Raw genomic sequence first — 16093 nt, forward strand, 5'->3', positions numbered from 1 at the left:
AGTGCACAGGACAGACCCCCCCAGTGGAGAATTAATTAACGGCTCCAAAAGGTCAGCAGTGCAGAAGTTGAGAAACCCCGTCCTGATACCAAAGCCCAAGCTTCCTAAACTTTGGTTTTCAGTACCAGCCACTTTATATTCTCTATTCGTATTTCACTTCATTAATAAATACTATAATATATTTATTATTTTTAAAAAATTGACTTTAAATTGTTGTACTTGAAAGAATTAACTATACCTTAAATATTTAAGCCATGTGTTTGATGGGTCATTTTTTTCTGATACACATTGAAATAAATATGTCAATGAAAAAATGTTGCCTGCCATGTCAGTAAACAAAGGACGTTGCAGCCATCAAGCCACTACAGACTTCCTGGACAATGAACCCTGAAGGAACTCAGGATGGAGTCACATGGGCTGCCCACTGCCAAGCCCTTAGCCATTGCAGTCAACTCAAACGGTGCACCCTGAGGGGATTCAGAATGGAGAAAAGCAGGATTCCGGCCCCAGAGAGCTGAGGAGCATATCAAAAGAATGATTTCAGTGAGCCCAGACTCTTGCATCTTCCCAGACATAGAAAAGCGCTAAATTCATTAACTTGAGATATCTGGTTTTCTTTAATTAACAGTAATCTTTTTTTTTAATTAATTAATTTTTTGGCTGCGTTGGGTTTTCGTTGCTGCACGCGGGCTTTTTCTAGTTGCTGTGAGCGGGGGGCTACTCCTCGTTGCGGTGCGCGGGCTTCTCACTGCGGTGGCTTCTCTTATTGCGGAGCACGGGCTCTAGAGGGCGTGGGCTTCATTAGTTGTGGCTCACGGGCTCTAGAGCGCAGGCTCAGTAGTTGTGGCGCATGGGCTTGGTTGCTCTGCAGCATGTGGGATCTTCCCGGACCAGGGCTCGAACCTGTGTCCCCTGCATTGGCAGGTGGATTCTTAACCACTGCGCCACCAGGGAAGTCCCCAATTAACAATAATCTTTTGATGTTCCGACTGCCTGGTCTTTGCTGCAAAAACTCCTGTATATCCTGGCTCCTCCCTTACCTCTTTGGAGCAGTCCCTCAGAGCGGTCTGAGAGTCCTGTCTCCCTGGCTTGAAGTCCTCAGATTGTCCAACCAAATGAAACATAATTCTCAGCTTTTAGGCTGTGCATTTTTTTCCTCAACAAATATAAAACTATTTAAAAAATCTTTGTTGGTGTACCACCAAAAATCATCTCACATACCACCTCTAGTCTGAGAGAAGCTTACTGCAGACCCACTTCACTTCTTCTATAAGGCTTCTCTTATCTTTTCAGAACAAGAGACTAAAATGCATCAAATCAGTGTGTTGCTTGAAGCTGGCAAGGTACTAGCTACATTTTGGCTTCTGTTGGGGAAAGTCTTCGAGAGGATGTGACCACCCATTGACCAGAGAGCTGGACCTGGGCAATCTGAGGCTCCTCTCTCCCTCCTCTGTCCTTGAAATGTACATTCCACCCACTGTTCCCTCACTAGAAGCTGTTCCAAGGAGGCAAAAGCCTAAATAAACTGTTAAGATTCTGGCAGGTGGGTGCAGAGATCTACTCCTCTTGCAGCCACCCAAGACAAACTCTACTATAAGTTCCCTTGTTTATTAATTCTGCCAATCTGGAGTGGCTGCTTCTTTCTTCCCTCTGTCTCCTGAGATGGGCCAGTTTCGAATTTCACCGGGGAAGCTCCCTGAGGTTATAAACTAAAGCTTCAGTTTCAACTCTTATTTTTTCTCAAGGCTAACAGTTGCTTAGAAACTGCTTTGAAACCCTAAGGACCACCTGATGGGACAATTAACAAACACCTCCTTGGAGTGAGGGCCACAGGGCAAATAATCTAATTTGTTGAGCTGCTTCTGGACATTGATTGCAAGTCCTGGTAAGCGAACATCCTTCCTTGCATTGCTCTCCCCTAATTGTTGGGGAGTACAATTGCATTCTTGCTGTTACATGCACTGCAGTCTGACATAATTAAGGCTAGAGCAAATGAGATTCTTCTTTAAATATTAAAAGCCCCTGTGTTGTAAATAATAATGTTATCATCTCTTTCATAGAAAGCACTTTCATTAAGAGCTACATTTTAATTTCAACACGTTTGCACGAATTCATTTGGGTAGTGGTAGGGGGGTGACACTTGCTAATGATTTTTCATCTTCCATGAACTTGCCAGGTGTTTCACTGCCCCCCGCCCCCCAGCCCCCAAAGCCCTGAAAGAAATATACTCTCAATCACTCTCAATCAATTCCAAATGGGGGCATGTTCCCAATAATCACACATCTAGTACGAAGTAATGAATCTATTTACTGACTTGACATACCCAGAGGAAATCAACTTTTTTCCTTTGAGGAGTAAAAGGAACCCAGATGATTCCTCTCTCTTCTAAATATTTTTCAAATTCTTGGGAAACAGGCTCGGGCAGTATTCCAGGGGGCAGTGACAGCCACGGCCGGTGGGAGCAGGAAGGGAATTTTGGTTTGGGCAAAGCTCACGGGGCTTCAGGTATGGAATGCGGTAAATAAGCCACGCAGAGTGGATTAGGTCCGCTTCTTTCCCAAGCAAGATCCCTGCACTCTCCCTGTGACAAACAGGGGGCAGTCTCTGTTAATTAAAGCCGGGAGCGGCAGCCAGAGCCAGTCTCCTCTGAGGACCAGACTCAAATGTCCTGGTGACAGGCAATATTTTACAGAGATTGGAGGCAGATTCTGAAATGGACTTTTCTGTCTAGATTTTGTCTCTTTTCGCTAAGATTGTTCTTTTTTAAAAAAATCAAATTTAGAAGGGCCTTCAAGCCCCCAACTCTTGCGGGAAGGTGTCTGTGACCTAGCCCTCAGTGGGTCGTTGCCCTCAGCTCTCAGCCCTGATGCTTGCCGGGAAGAGTCACGTGGGGTGCAGTGGGGTAGGATGGCAGGAGACCTGGGATTAGGCACCCGACACTCTGCGTCCAGCTGTGCATTTCCCATTTGCTGGCCATATGACCTTGGACAAAGCCCTTACTTGAGCCTCAGCTTCCCGGACTGTGGCAAACATGCCGGAGCAGAACTTCCTAATTCTGGATTAGTATGTGGAAATATCCCAGCCCCTCTGCATATCTGTCTCAGCCCTAGGTGTTCCTTTCCTCTCTCAGTTTAAGACAGGGTCTTGCATAAAAGGTCTTAGTTCATTAAAACAGCCTGTACATATTTTTCAGGTGTTTCCCATATCCACATTGTTCTAGATGCTGGGGGACCCTGTGAGAGTCAAGGCCCTTTCTGCCGTGGCCTTTACATTTCAATGTGGGAAGACAGAAAAAAAAACCCCATATTGTCAGGTGGATGGAGAGTCTGGAGGCCTATTTTAGGAAGGTGCTACCTGCAGTGGTTAGAACATAGGCTCCTGAGTCAAATTTCTTGGGTCAAATGCCAACGGCAGCACTTCCTTGCTGTGCTTCCTTGGGCACCTGGTTTAATTGCTTTGGGCCTCAGTCTCTCCCTCTGTTGTGTGAGCTTGGTAAGATTACCTAACAGGTAGAGTTAAATGAAGTCAGTCATTCAGTGGTTCAGCAAATATTCCCAGATTGTCTGCTAGAGGCTAGGCACCGCTCTAAGCATCCTCGAGGAGGTGATTTTAGAACAAGCAAGCTTAGTGGGTATGTTACAAGCATTGAATAAACGTCAGCTGTGGTCAGCTCTTCCACACCAATGCCTGTGTTTGTAGAGACTTACACAGTGCTGGTGTGGGTGGACAGACAGTCCACACTGTCCTGTTTTGGGGATCCCATTATGATGAATCCGATGAGTTCAGACTACACAATCTCACGCCTCGTCCTGATGGGTTTAGTACATAATACAGCCCATAATTCAGTGAGCCTTCCAGGGCTGGTACACCCCTGGATACGTTCTATCAGTATTGCCCTGGTGTGTTTCTTGTTGGAATAGGGTCATTTCTGCAAGTCTTTGGGGGAGACAGTAGGTGACCGTTTCTTCAAAGAGAAGGCACAATTAGCCCAACTGTGTCTCATTCTGAGAAAACTTGCAACGGAGTCCCAATAAAACCCCATGCTTTTTTCAATTAAGAGGACACCCCCGCCCCTGCCGTATGTTATTTTATATGTGGCCCAAGCTCTTGGTTCTTTGAAAATGCCCTGAGAAGCCCTTGACTGCAGCCAAATGGAGAGAAGGGTGGTGGAAACATTTCCCTGCAAATCGCCTAGCCTACTGCTAAGTGTATACTTAGTTAATGCAATTAAAAAAACAAAACGCAGGGGCGTGTGGGGATCTAAATTTGGTGTAGCAGCTTTGGTACAAATCCTGTTTTAGGGGCTACTGGAGTCAAATTCAAGCCGAAGAGAGGAAGAAGTGGGAGAAATGGGAGAGGGCCGACGGATGGCTGGAATCGGCTGATTTGAGAGAGGGCAGGTTTGGAAACACTGACTGGCGACGGGAGACGGAAAGCCGAGGAAGCAAGGCCCGGCTCGGCAGCTCCCGGTGAGGATATCCAGGGAGGTGGAGGGTCGGTGGGGACCGGGACCAGCCGGCTCCGGGAGACCGATGCGCGCGGGCTCCAGGTACCGGAGGGCAGCTGAGGCCGGGCGCCAGGCCTTGCGCTGCACCAGATCTGGGCGCGCAGAGGCGGCGCCGCGGTGTGCCCTCCTGTGGAGCGCAGGGAAGGCGGCGAGGGCGAAGAGGGACAAAGTGGCGGGTCTAGGGGCCTGGGAGAGTCCCAAGGAAAGACGTTCTGGGACAGGCCATTGCCTCGGCCTTGGCCGCTTCCTCACCTTACCCCTGCGTTTCTTTGATTTTAGTTCATCCCGAGCCCCTCTCCCGGGGGTGCTTACCCCGGGCCCAGGCGCTTGCCACCGGCCTTCCCAGCTCAACCTTGGTCCTCGCCTGGGCCCCGGGAGTTGAGCCAAAAGGGTGGCGCCTCGGGCTGGAGGGCGCAGTCGGGGAAAGGTCAGGGCGGCCCCGCGCACCTGGGAGGGGTGACCCTGATCAGACTGCGCCCCAGTCTGTCTTGGAGTGGAAGCCACCTGGTCTGTCCCTCAACCCTTCGAGTCACCCCTTCCCTGGTGGGCCGACTCCAGCCGCAGCTGCTGCGCACGTTCCCGGGAAAAAGCCCCGGGCGGAGCCGCCTCTGCGCCCTGAACAGGTCTGAGCCGCGGCTCCCCTCCAGAGAGGGCGCGGGAGGTCCCGCAGCCGTTTCCACCTGCCGGGAAATCCGAGCTGTGCTTGCTTCAGCCTCTGCGGCTGCCGGAGCTCGCTCCTCTCCGCCCGCCAGCCAGGCTCAGCTCTGCACGCCCCCCAGTTGGCGCCCGCCAGCCCGAGTCACCTCTCCCGCGCCCCCGCCCCTCTTCAGCTCGCTCCCGCCCCCTCCCCCCCCCCCGCGCGCCTCCTCTGCCCGCCCTCCTCCCCCTCCCCCTTCCCTCCTGCCCTCCCTTCATTCCACAAGTGTTGCTTCGCTCTCTCCGGCGCACTTGGCCAGCTGGAGAGGTGAGAGGGATCCTGCGAGCGGGCGCGGGGCGGCGGGTCCAGAGCCGCCGGCCGAGGGGAGGCGCGGACAGACCGACTCGCCCTTGTTCTCCGGCCCCCGCCTCCCCCTGTGGCCAGCCGGACCTGCACCCCGCGCTTGCCCCCGCTCCTCCTCCCCCCGCCCGGCCGGCGCGCTCCTCCCCGGCCGGCCCCTCGGCGCGCTGCGCGCTGGAGGCGAACGCGGGCTGAGCCGAGCGCAGTGGCCGCCGACCACCGAGCGCCCCGCGCCGCTCCCTGCATGTGCGGCCCGCGGCGGCTCGCAGCCCCCGGCAGCAGCCTCGGCAGCTTCGGCCGCGCCTCGAGAGGCGGCTGCAGCGGCTCCAGCAGCGGCCGAGCGGCCGAGCCCGGGCTGGGAAACACGATGCGCCGCGTCCTCCGGCTGCTCCTCGGCTGCTTCCTCACCGAGCTGTGCGCCCGCGTGTGCCGGGCGCAGGAGCGAGCGGGGCACGGGCAGCTGGCGCAGCTGGGCGGCGTGGTGGTGCTGGCGGGGGGCAACCGCTCGGGGGCCGCCTCCGGAGAGGTTGGCGAGGGCGTGGGGGTCTCGGACGCACCCCCGACCCGGGCGCCCACGCCGGACTTCTGCCGGGGCTACTTCGATGTCATGGGCCAGTGGGACCCGCCGTTCAACTGCAGCTCGGGCGACTTCATCTTCTGCTGCGGGACTTGTGGCTTCCGGTTCTGCTGCACGTTTAAGAAGCGGCGACTGAACCAGAGCACCTGCACCAACTACGACACTCCACTCTGGCTCAACACCGGCAAGCCCCCAGCGCGCAAGGACGACCCCCTGCACGACCCCACCAAGGACAAGACCAACCTGATCGTTTACATCATCTGCGGGGTGGTGGCCGTCATGGTGCTCGTGGGCATCTTCACCAAGCTGGGGCTGGAGAAAGCGCACCGGCCCCAAAGGGAGCACATGTCCAGGTGGGCTGCCTTCCCCCCCTCACCCTCCCCTCCGGGCGCCGCTCTCCCTACTCTCCCCTCTCCACCTTACTGGAGGCAATGGCGCTCCCCCCGACCCCGGCTTCTTCGCGGGGGTATGTCACCCGGGCAGCCAACTTGGGCTGGGAGCGCAGAGAGGGGACGCTGCGCTCAGCACAGGTGCGGACATGAGCGTCTGTGGGGGGTTAGGGGTGTCTTTCCCCCCTCCCCCGCCCGCTTGCCGCCCCCTCCCGCCGAGGCTTGCAGCGGACTTGAGACACACAGCCTGGGAACCCGTGGCTCCGAAGTCTTGGGTTTTGGGGAGGGGGTCCAGCCTTCGGATTCCAGATACTAGCCTCTAGGTAAACAGGGGCCGGCGAGCCCGAAAGGGAAGGGGGGCGTGTGTGAGCTCGCGCGCGCGCGTGTGTGCGGGAGGGAGGGAGGGAGGCAAGGAGTGTGTGCCGCCTGCAACTCGTACGACTCGCAAAAATGTGGCGAGGGAGGTGGAGAGTGCGGGGAGGGCGAGAACAAAAGCTGTGCTTGGAGCGGCCGCCTCGCTTACTCCGAGCTGCCAGGTCCCTGGAATTGGGACCTCGCCACCCCTCCCCTTAACCCCCTTGTCCCCCTCTCCAGTCGCCATCTCTCCCTGCCTGGGGCAGCGACCTCTGCTGCGCGCTGCCCCCCCCGCCCCCCTTGCCCGGGCCGGTGTGGCCTCCAAGGACCGGAGCCCCCTCCCCGCGCGCCTTCACCCCCCAGACACCCTGATTCGTCAACTTCCCCTTTGCCTTATTCATTATGCAAGTCCCAGCACGAGCAAGTCTCAGCAGATGGGAGAAGGCATTTGGGATTAATGGAGCTATTTGCCTTTTTGTTTTTTGTTTTTTGTTTTTTTAAGTATCTAAATCGATTCGCACAACACAGTAACTTTGAGGCGGAACACGCAGACGCGAGGACGCAGCCCCCGGCCGGGGAGAGGCCTGGGCTTGGTGTGAGGTCCGGGCGGGCGGGGTTGAAGAGCGCCGGGTGGCCTGCGAACAGCTGGATGACTGGGGCGCAAGGTTTATTCTTTTTCCGAATATGGTTAACAGAGTCGCCATGTGTTCCCCCCACGCCCCACCCAACACACACATACACACCCCGCACCTCCGGGTGCTTGTGTGCCCGCGTGTGTCTGCACGCGCTCCGTGTGCCTGCTTAAAAAATCTCAACAAAGAGACCCACCAAAAATAGGCGAAGGAACATCACCACCTCACTAGTAATTATTTTCTATTTATACTCAGATTATCCGATGATTTTTTTTTTTTTTTTCCAGACGGGAAGAATTTGGGGGAAGAGGTGAGGAAGTCCCTCTCGGTTTGGGTCAGCAGGGAGGTGTGGATGGATGTTGAGGTCTGAAGGCACAGAAGTAAGCTCCTAGGGCATTCAAGAAAGCCTGACCTACTAAAAAGAGTCAAGAGCAGGCCCCGCCCACCTCCCCGTAACCCCGAGGTGCCCGATCGCCAACCGCATGGGCCGGGTGGTTTCACTTCCCCCACTGTCCTCGCCAAGGGTCTGTATTAAGGTGAGAGTGAGACACGGAAGCAGGGCTGCGGCAGCGACTGTTGCCTTGGTAGGGAGATTCACCCAGGGATAGGTAGGCTGCCTTGCAGATTTCGGCTTAATTCCTCTGCTGAAATCTCCTTGGAGCCTTTGCCTTGCAAACCGGCGCTTACGGGAGCCCTCCTCCTTGTTTGGCTGGGATGGGGGTGGAGAGGCGTGAAGAGGGAGGTGAGAAGGTGGAGAGGGGAGCTAACCTTTGGGCATCTGTGGGAGAAAGATGCTAGTAGCTTCAGGCCAGCAGGGACTCAACTTCCTGGTCCTGCCCCCTTGCAGCTCTGTTTACTTCAGCCCAGCAGGCTGCAGCCACATTCCTCTGCAGGTATTGGAAAAGGTCTGCTTGGAGGTGAAATCTAGGGGTGCCCAGTCCTGGGGTAACAGAGCCTTAACACAGGCTCTCCTTGCATACATTTTGGGAATTCCAGAATGGAGTGAAAGTATGTACTCCTGAAGAGAAAGGATGGTTGATTTTTACTTGCAACTCCTAAAGTATGGTTTTCAACCCCGGCTGATGTATAGGATCACCTGGCATGCTTTTAAGAAAGTCCTCTTGCCGGGAGCCCCACCCTAGATGGTTCAAATCAGAACCTCTAGGGTGGGGCCTGAGCATCCATACTTATGCATATCTCTCCAGGCTTTACAGTGTTCAGCCAATCACTGCCCGGGAAAAGGAAGTAACATTTGCTGAGCACAGTTCTGGGTGCCAGGCACTATACTAGGGGTGTGTGTGTGTGTGTGTGTAAACATTCTCTCGTTTAGTTTGCACAGCGACGAGACAGGTGCTAATTTAATTCCCACTTACATAGGAGCAAATCATAGCTGAGGTTGGTGGCTTGCTCAAGGTCACACAGAAAATTGTGCAATCCTTAGTCCCCTGGTTTCAGCTGTGTCGGGGGCAGATGTTTTCAGTTTGAGTGAGCGTCAGAATTTGGGGAGCTTCCTAAAATGCACAGTCTTGAGTTCGATCCAGAGAGATTCTAAATCCATCCGTCTGGGCCTCGGAAATCTTCATTTCACCACCTCCCTGAATGGCTCACGTAAAGTGGTCCACACTTGGAGAAACACTGGTCTTGATTTGGGAATATTTTACGGGATTGAGGATGGATGAATTCATCCAGTGTGACTCTTATTTATTTACATTCTATTGCCGGTTTTCCCCGTGTGTGTAGCCTTTATGTGTATTTCTGTGGTGCTGGGGGCCGCCCCAAGTTCTCACCAAACGCCTCCTGCTCTGCTGATGCAGTGAATCATGTCAAGTCCCAGCCGTAGCAGTGGCCTCATCCACTTTTGCCTGCACGGGCCATGGGATGCTTGGGTGGGGCCAGCACACCAAGCTCGGCATCAGAGAGACTGTACAGTGGCTTCTAGGTGAAATTAACCTGCTGGCTGCAGCCTCTTCATTTACTTTGTCTGCAGCTGCTAGGGTCACTGGGATGGGGAGTTTGTTCTTACCTCATCTGAAAGTATCTTCTCCTCAAAGACTTAACAGCACGTGCTGCTCCCACGTCACACCCTGACTGCTCCTGGTGACCAGTGTGCTTGTGTTTGAGGATGTCAGTTTCCAGGCTCAGAGTCCTGGGCACATCGCCTGCTTCCTTTTGGGCTGATTAGGACTGAAAAAGGGGAAAGACAGCAGTTCCAGGAGCGTGCATGGGCCTTGCCTGTGATGTTGGGAGAACTGTACAGATGCTCACTCAGCAGCTGTAACAGCTGCCACATTCAAGCACAATTTATTGGAAGAAGTGACTGCAAATGGTGGCCAGCTATGGGTACCAAACCATGCAGATGTGTTTTGTTTGGTCTGCAAGGTATTTCTATTTTTGTATTCTTATTTTTAAGTTTTCCTCAATTTGTTATTGTGAAACATTTTAAACATATAAAAAACTTGAAAGAAGAATAAACACGAAGTCCAGTATATCTTTCATCTAGAGCAGGGTTTCTTCCCCTTGACACTGTTGACATTCGGAGCTGGATAATTCTTTGCTCTGGACGCTGTCCGGAGCATTGCAGCAGCCCTGGGCTCTACCCACCAGGTGCAGCTTAGCACCCACCCCACGCTTCATTCGCGGCAATTACAAACGTCCTCAGGTGTTGCCAAAAGTCATCCAGGGGCAAAATCACTCCCAGTCAAGAAGTACCAATTTAGATTGAACAATTATTAGTATTTCGTCCTGTTTGCTATCTCTCTCTCTCTCTTCCTTCTTTCCTCCCTTCCTTTTTTCCTTCTTTTCTCCTTCCCTCCCTTCCTCTCTTTTTTTCCTTTGTTTTTTGGCTGAAGCAGTTGAAAATAAGTTGCAGACATGATGCTTCATCCTTAAATACTTCAGTGTGGATCTCCTAAGAACAAGGACGTTCTCCCGCATAACACAATTCCAGTACCACACCCAAGAAAAAGAACAGAAATCCCGTAACGTCATCAAATAGCCAACTGTGTTACTGTTTTCCCAGTCGTGTACCAGAAATGTCTTTTAGAGCTTGGTTTCTCAAACCAGGATCCAGTCAAAGCTCACTGCCTTTGGCTTTGAAATCTCTTTAGTCTCTATTAAGTACGGTGTTTTAAAACCAACTTAGAACCAATTGCCAACATTTAAAAACTGAGAGATTTCACACAGAAATCCAGATTTCTGATTTCTCTTGAGAAATCAATAGGTCCGGTAATACTGGACCTGCATATTCAAACGGCAACTGTTCCCTTTAGGACCCTCTCAGGTTTAATCTCCAGCCCCCGACCCCCCCGCCCCCAGCCCCATTCACTCAGTTATGTTACCTGCAGTCCCCAGAGAGGTCATCAGGCTGATCTTAACAGAAATGTGCTCAAGTCAGATGGCTCCAGATTCAGTCCCAGCTCAGCCACTTAATAGCTGTGTGATTCTGAGAAATTTACGTCACTTCTCTGATTCTCAGGTTCTTGCCTACAGAATGGGATGATGAGGGTCCCTATATCATAGGCTTGTGTGAGGATTCACTGAGACTGGGCTCAGAAAGCTCTTAGTGCAGGGCCTGCCATATGGTCACTGCTCAGTGACTATTAACCTTTATCATCATCCTTATTACTGGAATTTTCTAACCCTTATCTACCGAAGTGGGTGAAGTTGTAGTCTGGAACTCTGTGTCTAGCCCTTGCTCTGCTATGACTGTTTAGCTGTGTGACGTTGGCCAAGTCTCATAACCTCTCTGGGCTTGCATTTAATTTTAGCAGAAGGAGTGGCAGGTTCAGAATAGGAGAGACAATCCATGTATGACAACATTAGATGCATTGCAAAGAGTTGGCCTGTGTGATATTGAAGAACACTTGCTGGTTTTACTATTTTGCCATAAACTTGTGTGTAAATTCTCATTTAATTTCATGTCGCACCCCAAGGAGGTCGGCCTTATGACAGTCTGCCTTTCACGGAGGCACAGATTGCTTTCCAAGAGGATGCACAATCCCCTAGTGAGTGGAGGAGTTGGACTTCAGGCCCAGACAGTCTGAGGCTGTAGCACAGATCCTCGACTACTAGGCTGCACTGCCTTGGATCACTGAGATGCAGGACTTCAATCTTTGCAGATCACAGAGAGGTGCTCGATGCCCTGCAAATAACAGTGCACACATCGGGGCCAGTTCACAGAGCCACTGTCAGATCAAGACGAGGCATGTTTTCTGCATCTGCCCCTGGCAGGGCCAGCCCCTTGGCAAAGGCATCGGTAAGAAATGACCTTGGGGGCAGGAACGCGTGTTTGAAGATCTCTACACTCGAAGCCAGTAGGGAACACATGTCATTATTTTGCCCACCTTCAAATAGAATCTGAAACAAGTGGCAAATTATGTAGCACAATGTCCTGTGTGTTTTTCAAACATGCTTCACAAGTGCTAGAGTCTCTTGCAAAGAAATGGCATCAAGTGATATATGTCCCTTCTTCCCTTGCCTTTTCTCTCTTATTCCAGCTTCCCTTCCACCTCCCCTTTTTCTTACACATCTATGGTTATCTTGTGGCTTCCACCAGCTCCCCAGGCTGGAGAAGCCCATGAATGCATATACTGTTGGCCATGGAAAAGTCTAAATTATTTTTCTTTGCAGAATATGTTTGCTTCTCTTTGGGCACTGAGTCCTTAACATTTGAAAAATCAACTTTAACAACATTGCAAAGCAGTTATACTCCAATAAAGATGTTAAAAAAATCCACTTTATTGGGGTCTAATTTACACAATAAAATGCACACACATTATCTGTACAGTTTGATGAGCTTGGACAAATGTCTACACCTGTATAACCACTACTCCAGAAAGGTACCTGGTGCCCATTACCCTTAGATCCTTGAAAAATAAATGATGCTTCTGGTAAAAGAGGAAATTCTCAGGAATCCCATTCAAGTGTTTAAAAGTCAGGACATAGTTTAGACCTTGGAACCCCTGGAGGCTTTGAAGCAAGGTGCTGGAATTCTGAGCTCTGTTCGATAATGCTGGGGTCTTTTATTTGCTCTCTGTAATTGGAAAGTAAAGGGATGCAGCCTTTTCTTTTTGTTCCTCAGATATGCCACGCTTATTGCTGCTTTGGAGTTGTTGTGTTGGTTTGCCTCAAATTCTCTGGCTGGCCCCTCGTCTGCATTCAAGTCTCAGCTCAATGTCACCTTGTCTGAGATGCTGTCCCTGCCCCCCCAGGCTTACTTACTAACGCCCCCCTCCTCGCCCCCTCCAACCCATCACTTAATGTTATTTGCTTCATTTCACATTACAGTCTAAAATGAACTTAATAATGTACTGGTTTACTAGTTTATTATCTGTCTCCTTCCATTATCTTTCACAGTAAGGAGTGCAGGGATGCTCTCAGTCTCTTCCCCATCTGTCACTTGAGTCCTAGTACAGTACCTGGCACATAGGAGTTCTGATTCCTGACATCCTGGTTTATATGACATAAGGTATCTCCTCAGTCAGTCATTCATTTGCTCATTGATATATTCATTCAATAGGTTTTTTTTTTTTAAATTTTATTTATTTATTTATTTATGGCTGTGTTGGGTCTTCGTTTCTGTGCGAGGGCTTTCTGCAGTTGTGGCAAGTGGGGGCCACTCTTCATCGCGGTGCGCGGGCCTCTCACTATCGCGGCCTCTCTTGTTGTGGAGCATAGGCTCCAGACGCGCAGGCTCAGTAATTGTGGCTCACGGGCCCAGTTGCTCCGCGGCATGTGGGATCTTCCGGGACCAGGGCTCGAACCCGTGTCCCCTGCATTGGCAGGCGGATTCTTAACCACTGCGCCACCAGGGAAGCCCCCATTCAATAGGTTTTTATTGAGTGCCTATGGTATACCCAGCACTGTGCAGAGAGCTCTGAGAATGCAGCGAATAGTGCAGGCACAGAGCTCATGGTCAAATGGCAGGAGACAGGTAATGTACAAGTAAATATACAAGTGAAGTGATACTAAGTTGAACCTTATGAAATTGCCAATATTCCATCATCAGCCTCAATAATGGCAATGTTTTAACATAACAATTTGGAACTGGGTTAAGGGATATCGAGGAAAAGTGTAGTTTCTTCAATAAGGTGCCTGTGTTAGTTAGGGTTCTCCAGAGAAATAGAACCTCTAGGAGATTGATCGACCTATCTGTCTGTCTGTCTATCTATCTATCTATGTATCTATCTATCTATCATCTATCTATCTATGAAGAGATTTATGCAGAATTGCCACACATGATAATTGAAGCTGGGAGGTCCAAAATCTGCAGTCAAGGTCCCAGTTTGAGTCTGAAAGCCTGTAGGTCACCGTAGAAAGATGAAGAGCTGACGTCCCAGTTTGAAGGCCATCAGGCAGGGAAATTCTCTCTTACTTGGGGGAGGGTCGGCCTTTTGTTCTATTCCAGCCTTCAACTGATCAGGTGAGGCCCACCCCATGGAGGGCAATCTGCTTTCCTCAGTCTATCAATCTAAATGTTAATCTCATCCAAAAACACCCTCTCAGACGCATCCAGAATAATGTTTGACCAAATCTTTGTTCTCTTCAGTCAAGTTGACACATAAAATTTACCATGGCATTACCTTTAGGATCTTGCTATTCAGATTGTGGCCTGTGGACCAGCAGCATCTCCATCACCTGGGAGCTTGAGCAGAATCTCAGGCCCTGCCTCAGACATCTTGAATCAGAATCTGCATCTTAACAAGACCCCAAAGGTAATCTGAATGCACATTCGAGTTTGAGAAGCACCCGAAGTATGTGCCACACATAAATACCAATTCCTTGGGCATTTGTTTGGCTTGTAGTACATAATTGGTTCTTTCCACTAATTCACTAATTTTTAAAAACACATCCCTAATTGTAACATTTTTTTAGCATACACCCCAATCTATGCACATACCAACAAAAATTATTATGTACACCATAGCATTTATTATTTTTTAAAATTTTATTGAAGGATAGTTGATTTACAATATGTTAATTTCTGCTGTACAGCAAAGTGATTCAGTTTTATATATATATATATTCTTTTTCATATTCTTTTCCCTTATGGCTTACCACAGGATATTGGATATAGTTCCCTGTGCTATACAGTAGGACCTTGTTGTTTAGATACACTATAAAGCATACATAAGAACAGAAATATTAAAGTGAGCTGAAGGTGAAGTAAATATTTACAATTTGTTGCCAATGGTGCTGACTTCGTGCAACCATTAGCTCATCTCTCAAAGCCTAATGTGTGTTGAGGATGAAGCTCATCATTCATAAATAAATCCATAGTTTGAATCGTTTTCATGAGAGCTTTGATGATTTTTGGCTGACTTCATTTTGATCTGAATAGGCCATCATTTGTTTTAACCTTGTGAGAAGCTGTTGAAGAGGAAGGGTGAGTCCAATCTGTCATTCTCCTGTGCTTGTGTCATCAGTATTATCTCCAAGCTGTGGTTTTGTTATGGGGGACATTTTCAAGCCCCATGTCCATGTAGTGATGGTTAGCCTAGTAAAACTAGATACTTTGCCTGCACATCCCCTTTAGGGGTGCACGTAACTGCAATACAGGTGAGGCACCCTAATGATGGTGCCACTGCCCGCCACCTTCCTTGGTCCAAGACTCCAGGTTCTCACCATCTGACGTGGGTCTTCCAAATGAGGGCTCCAGCATCAATTCACATATTAAATTTATTTCTTATTTTTAATGACTAAAGACCATACACAGAAGTTCTCATGTTTCCTTCCCCCATGCCAAATTATTTTAGGCAGTCCCTGAGGGATTGGACCACACCTTGAAGACTCCTTGTCCAGGATGTGAGGGCTCTAAGAATCCCTGTCTTCACTGCATGCTCTGGGAAGGGCTGCCTTGGAAAAAGTATGGCTTGGCTTTTAGGTGAATTTCATGGACTTTGGCACTCAGAAGAAGCCCAGGGAATCTGCCGATGGCAGTGCTGACCGAGTTCACGGATAGACATCCTGAATATTTACTTTGCTGTCCTCTTGAAAGTCCGAATATTCTGAAATTTTGGAGAGACTCCTTAGAGAATCTGTTGAGATCTATGGCTTCTTCTTCGAGAAAAACGCACAAATAAAATTTCCATTCAATTCCAGAGGAGTTCAGAGATCCCCTGAAGTTCATATAAAGAGCCCGTTTAAAAGTGAAAAAAGGCAAATTAGGTTTGGGAGGCACCTGTTCTATGTTTCAAACATTCCTCCCCTGCAACCCCTTTGAGTTTCAGGCCCTGCTTACTGCACAGAGTAGGAAGGAGGCTGGACTCTGATTTCAAAGACACTCAGATTTGTATCTTAGTCCCTCCGCTGATTAGCTGAGTTAACTTGGGCATTTTTTTGTTTTGGAGAATGGATAATCCACACCTTGTAACATTATCCCCCCTGTTTGCCATAATCCAGCTTTATTGGCCTTCTTGCTTGTCCCTCAGATACCTGAACTCTTTCCTGCCTCAGGACCTTTGCACTTGCTGCCCCCTCTGCCCAGAATGTTCTTTCATCGTCTTTATGTGACCAACTCCTTCTACTGTTCAGGGCTCGACTCAGATATCACCTCCTCAGAAAGGCTTTTCCAGACCACTCCATCTCAGTATATTTAGGATTAAAAAAAAAAGTGTCCAGGGACTTCCCTGGTTGTCC

The 16093-nt window shown here is 50.0% G+C and overlaps 1 protein-coding gene across 2 annotated transcripts in view; it reads left to right on the forward strand.

The window, feature by feature from the left end:
- Positions 1-5446: 5446 nt before the first annotated feature.
- The window catches only part of SHISA9 (shisa family member 9), a 293509-nt gene continuing 282862 nt past the window's right edge, over positions 5447-16093 (forward strand). For both annotated transcript variants that reach the window (XM_082429690.1, XM_082429691.1), the window contains exon 1: positions 5447-6434. In XM_082429690.1, coding sequence (XP_082285816.1) covers positions 5749-6434 — 686 coding nt within the window. In that variant the 5' untranslated portion in view covers positions 5447-5748. The remainder of the gene's footprint in view (positions 6435-16093) is intronic.

The sequence above is a fragment of the Balaenoptera physalus genome (genome assembly GCF_965194825.1).
Source record: "Balaenoptera physalus genome assembly, chromosome: 16".
NCBI lineage: Eukaryota > Metazoa > Chordata > Mammalia > Artiodactyla > Balaenopteridae > Balaenoptera > Balaenoptera physalus.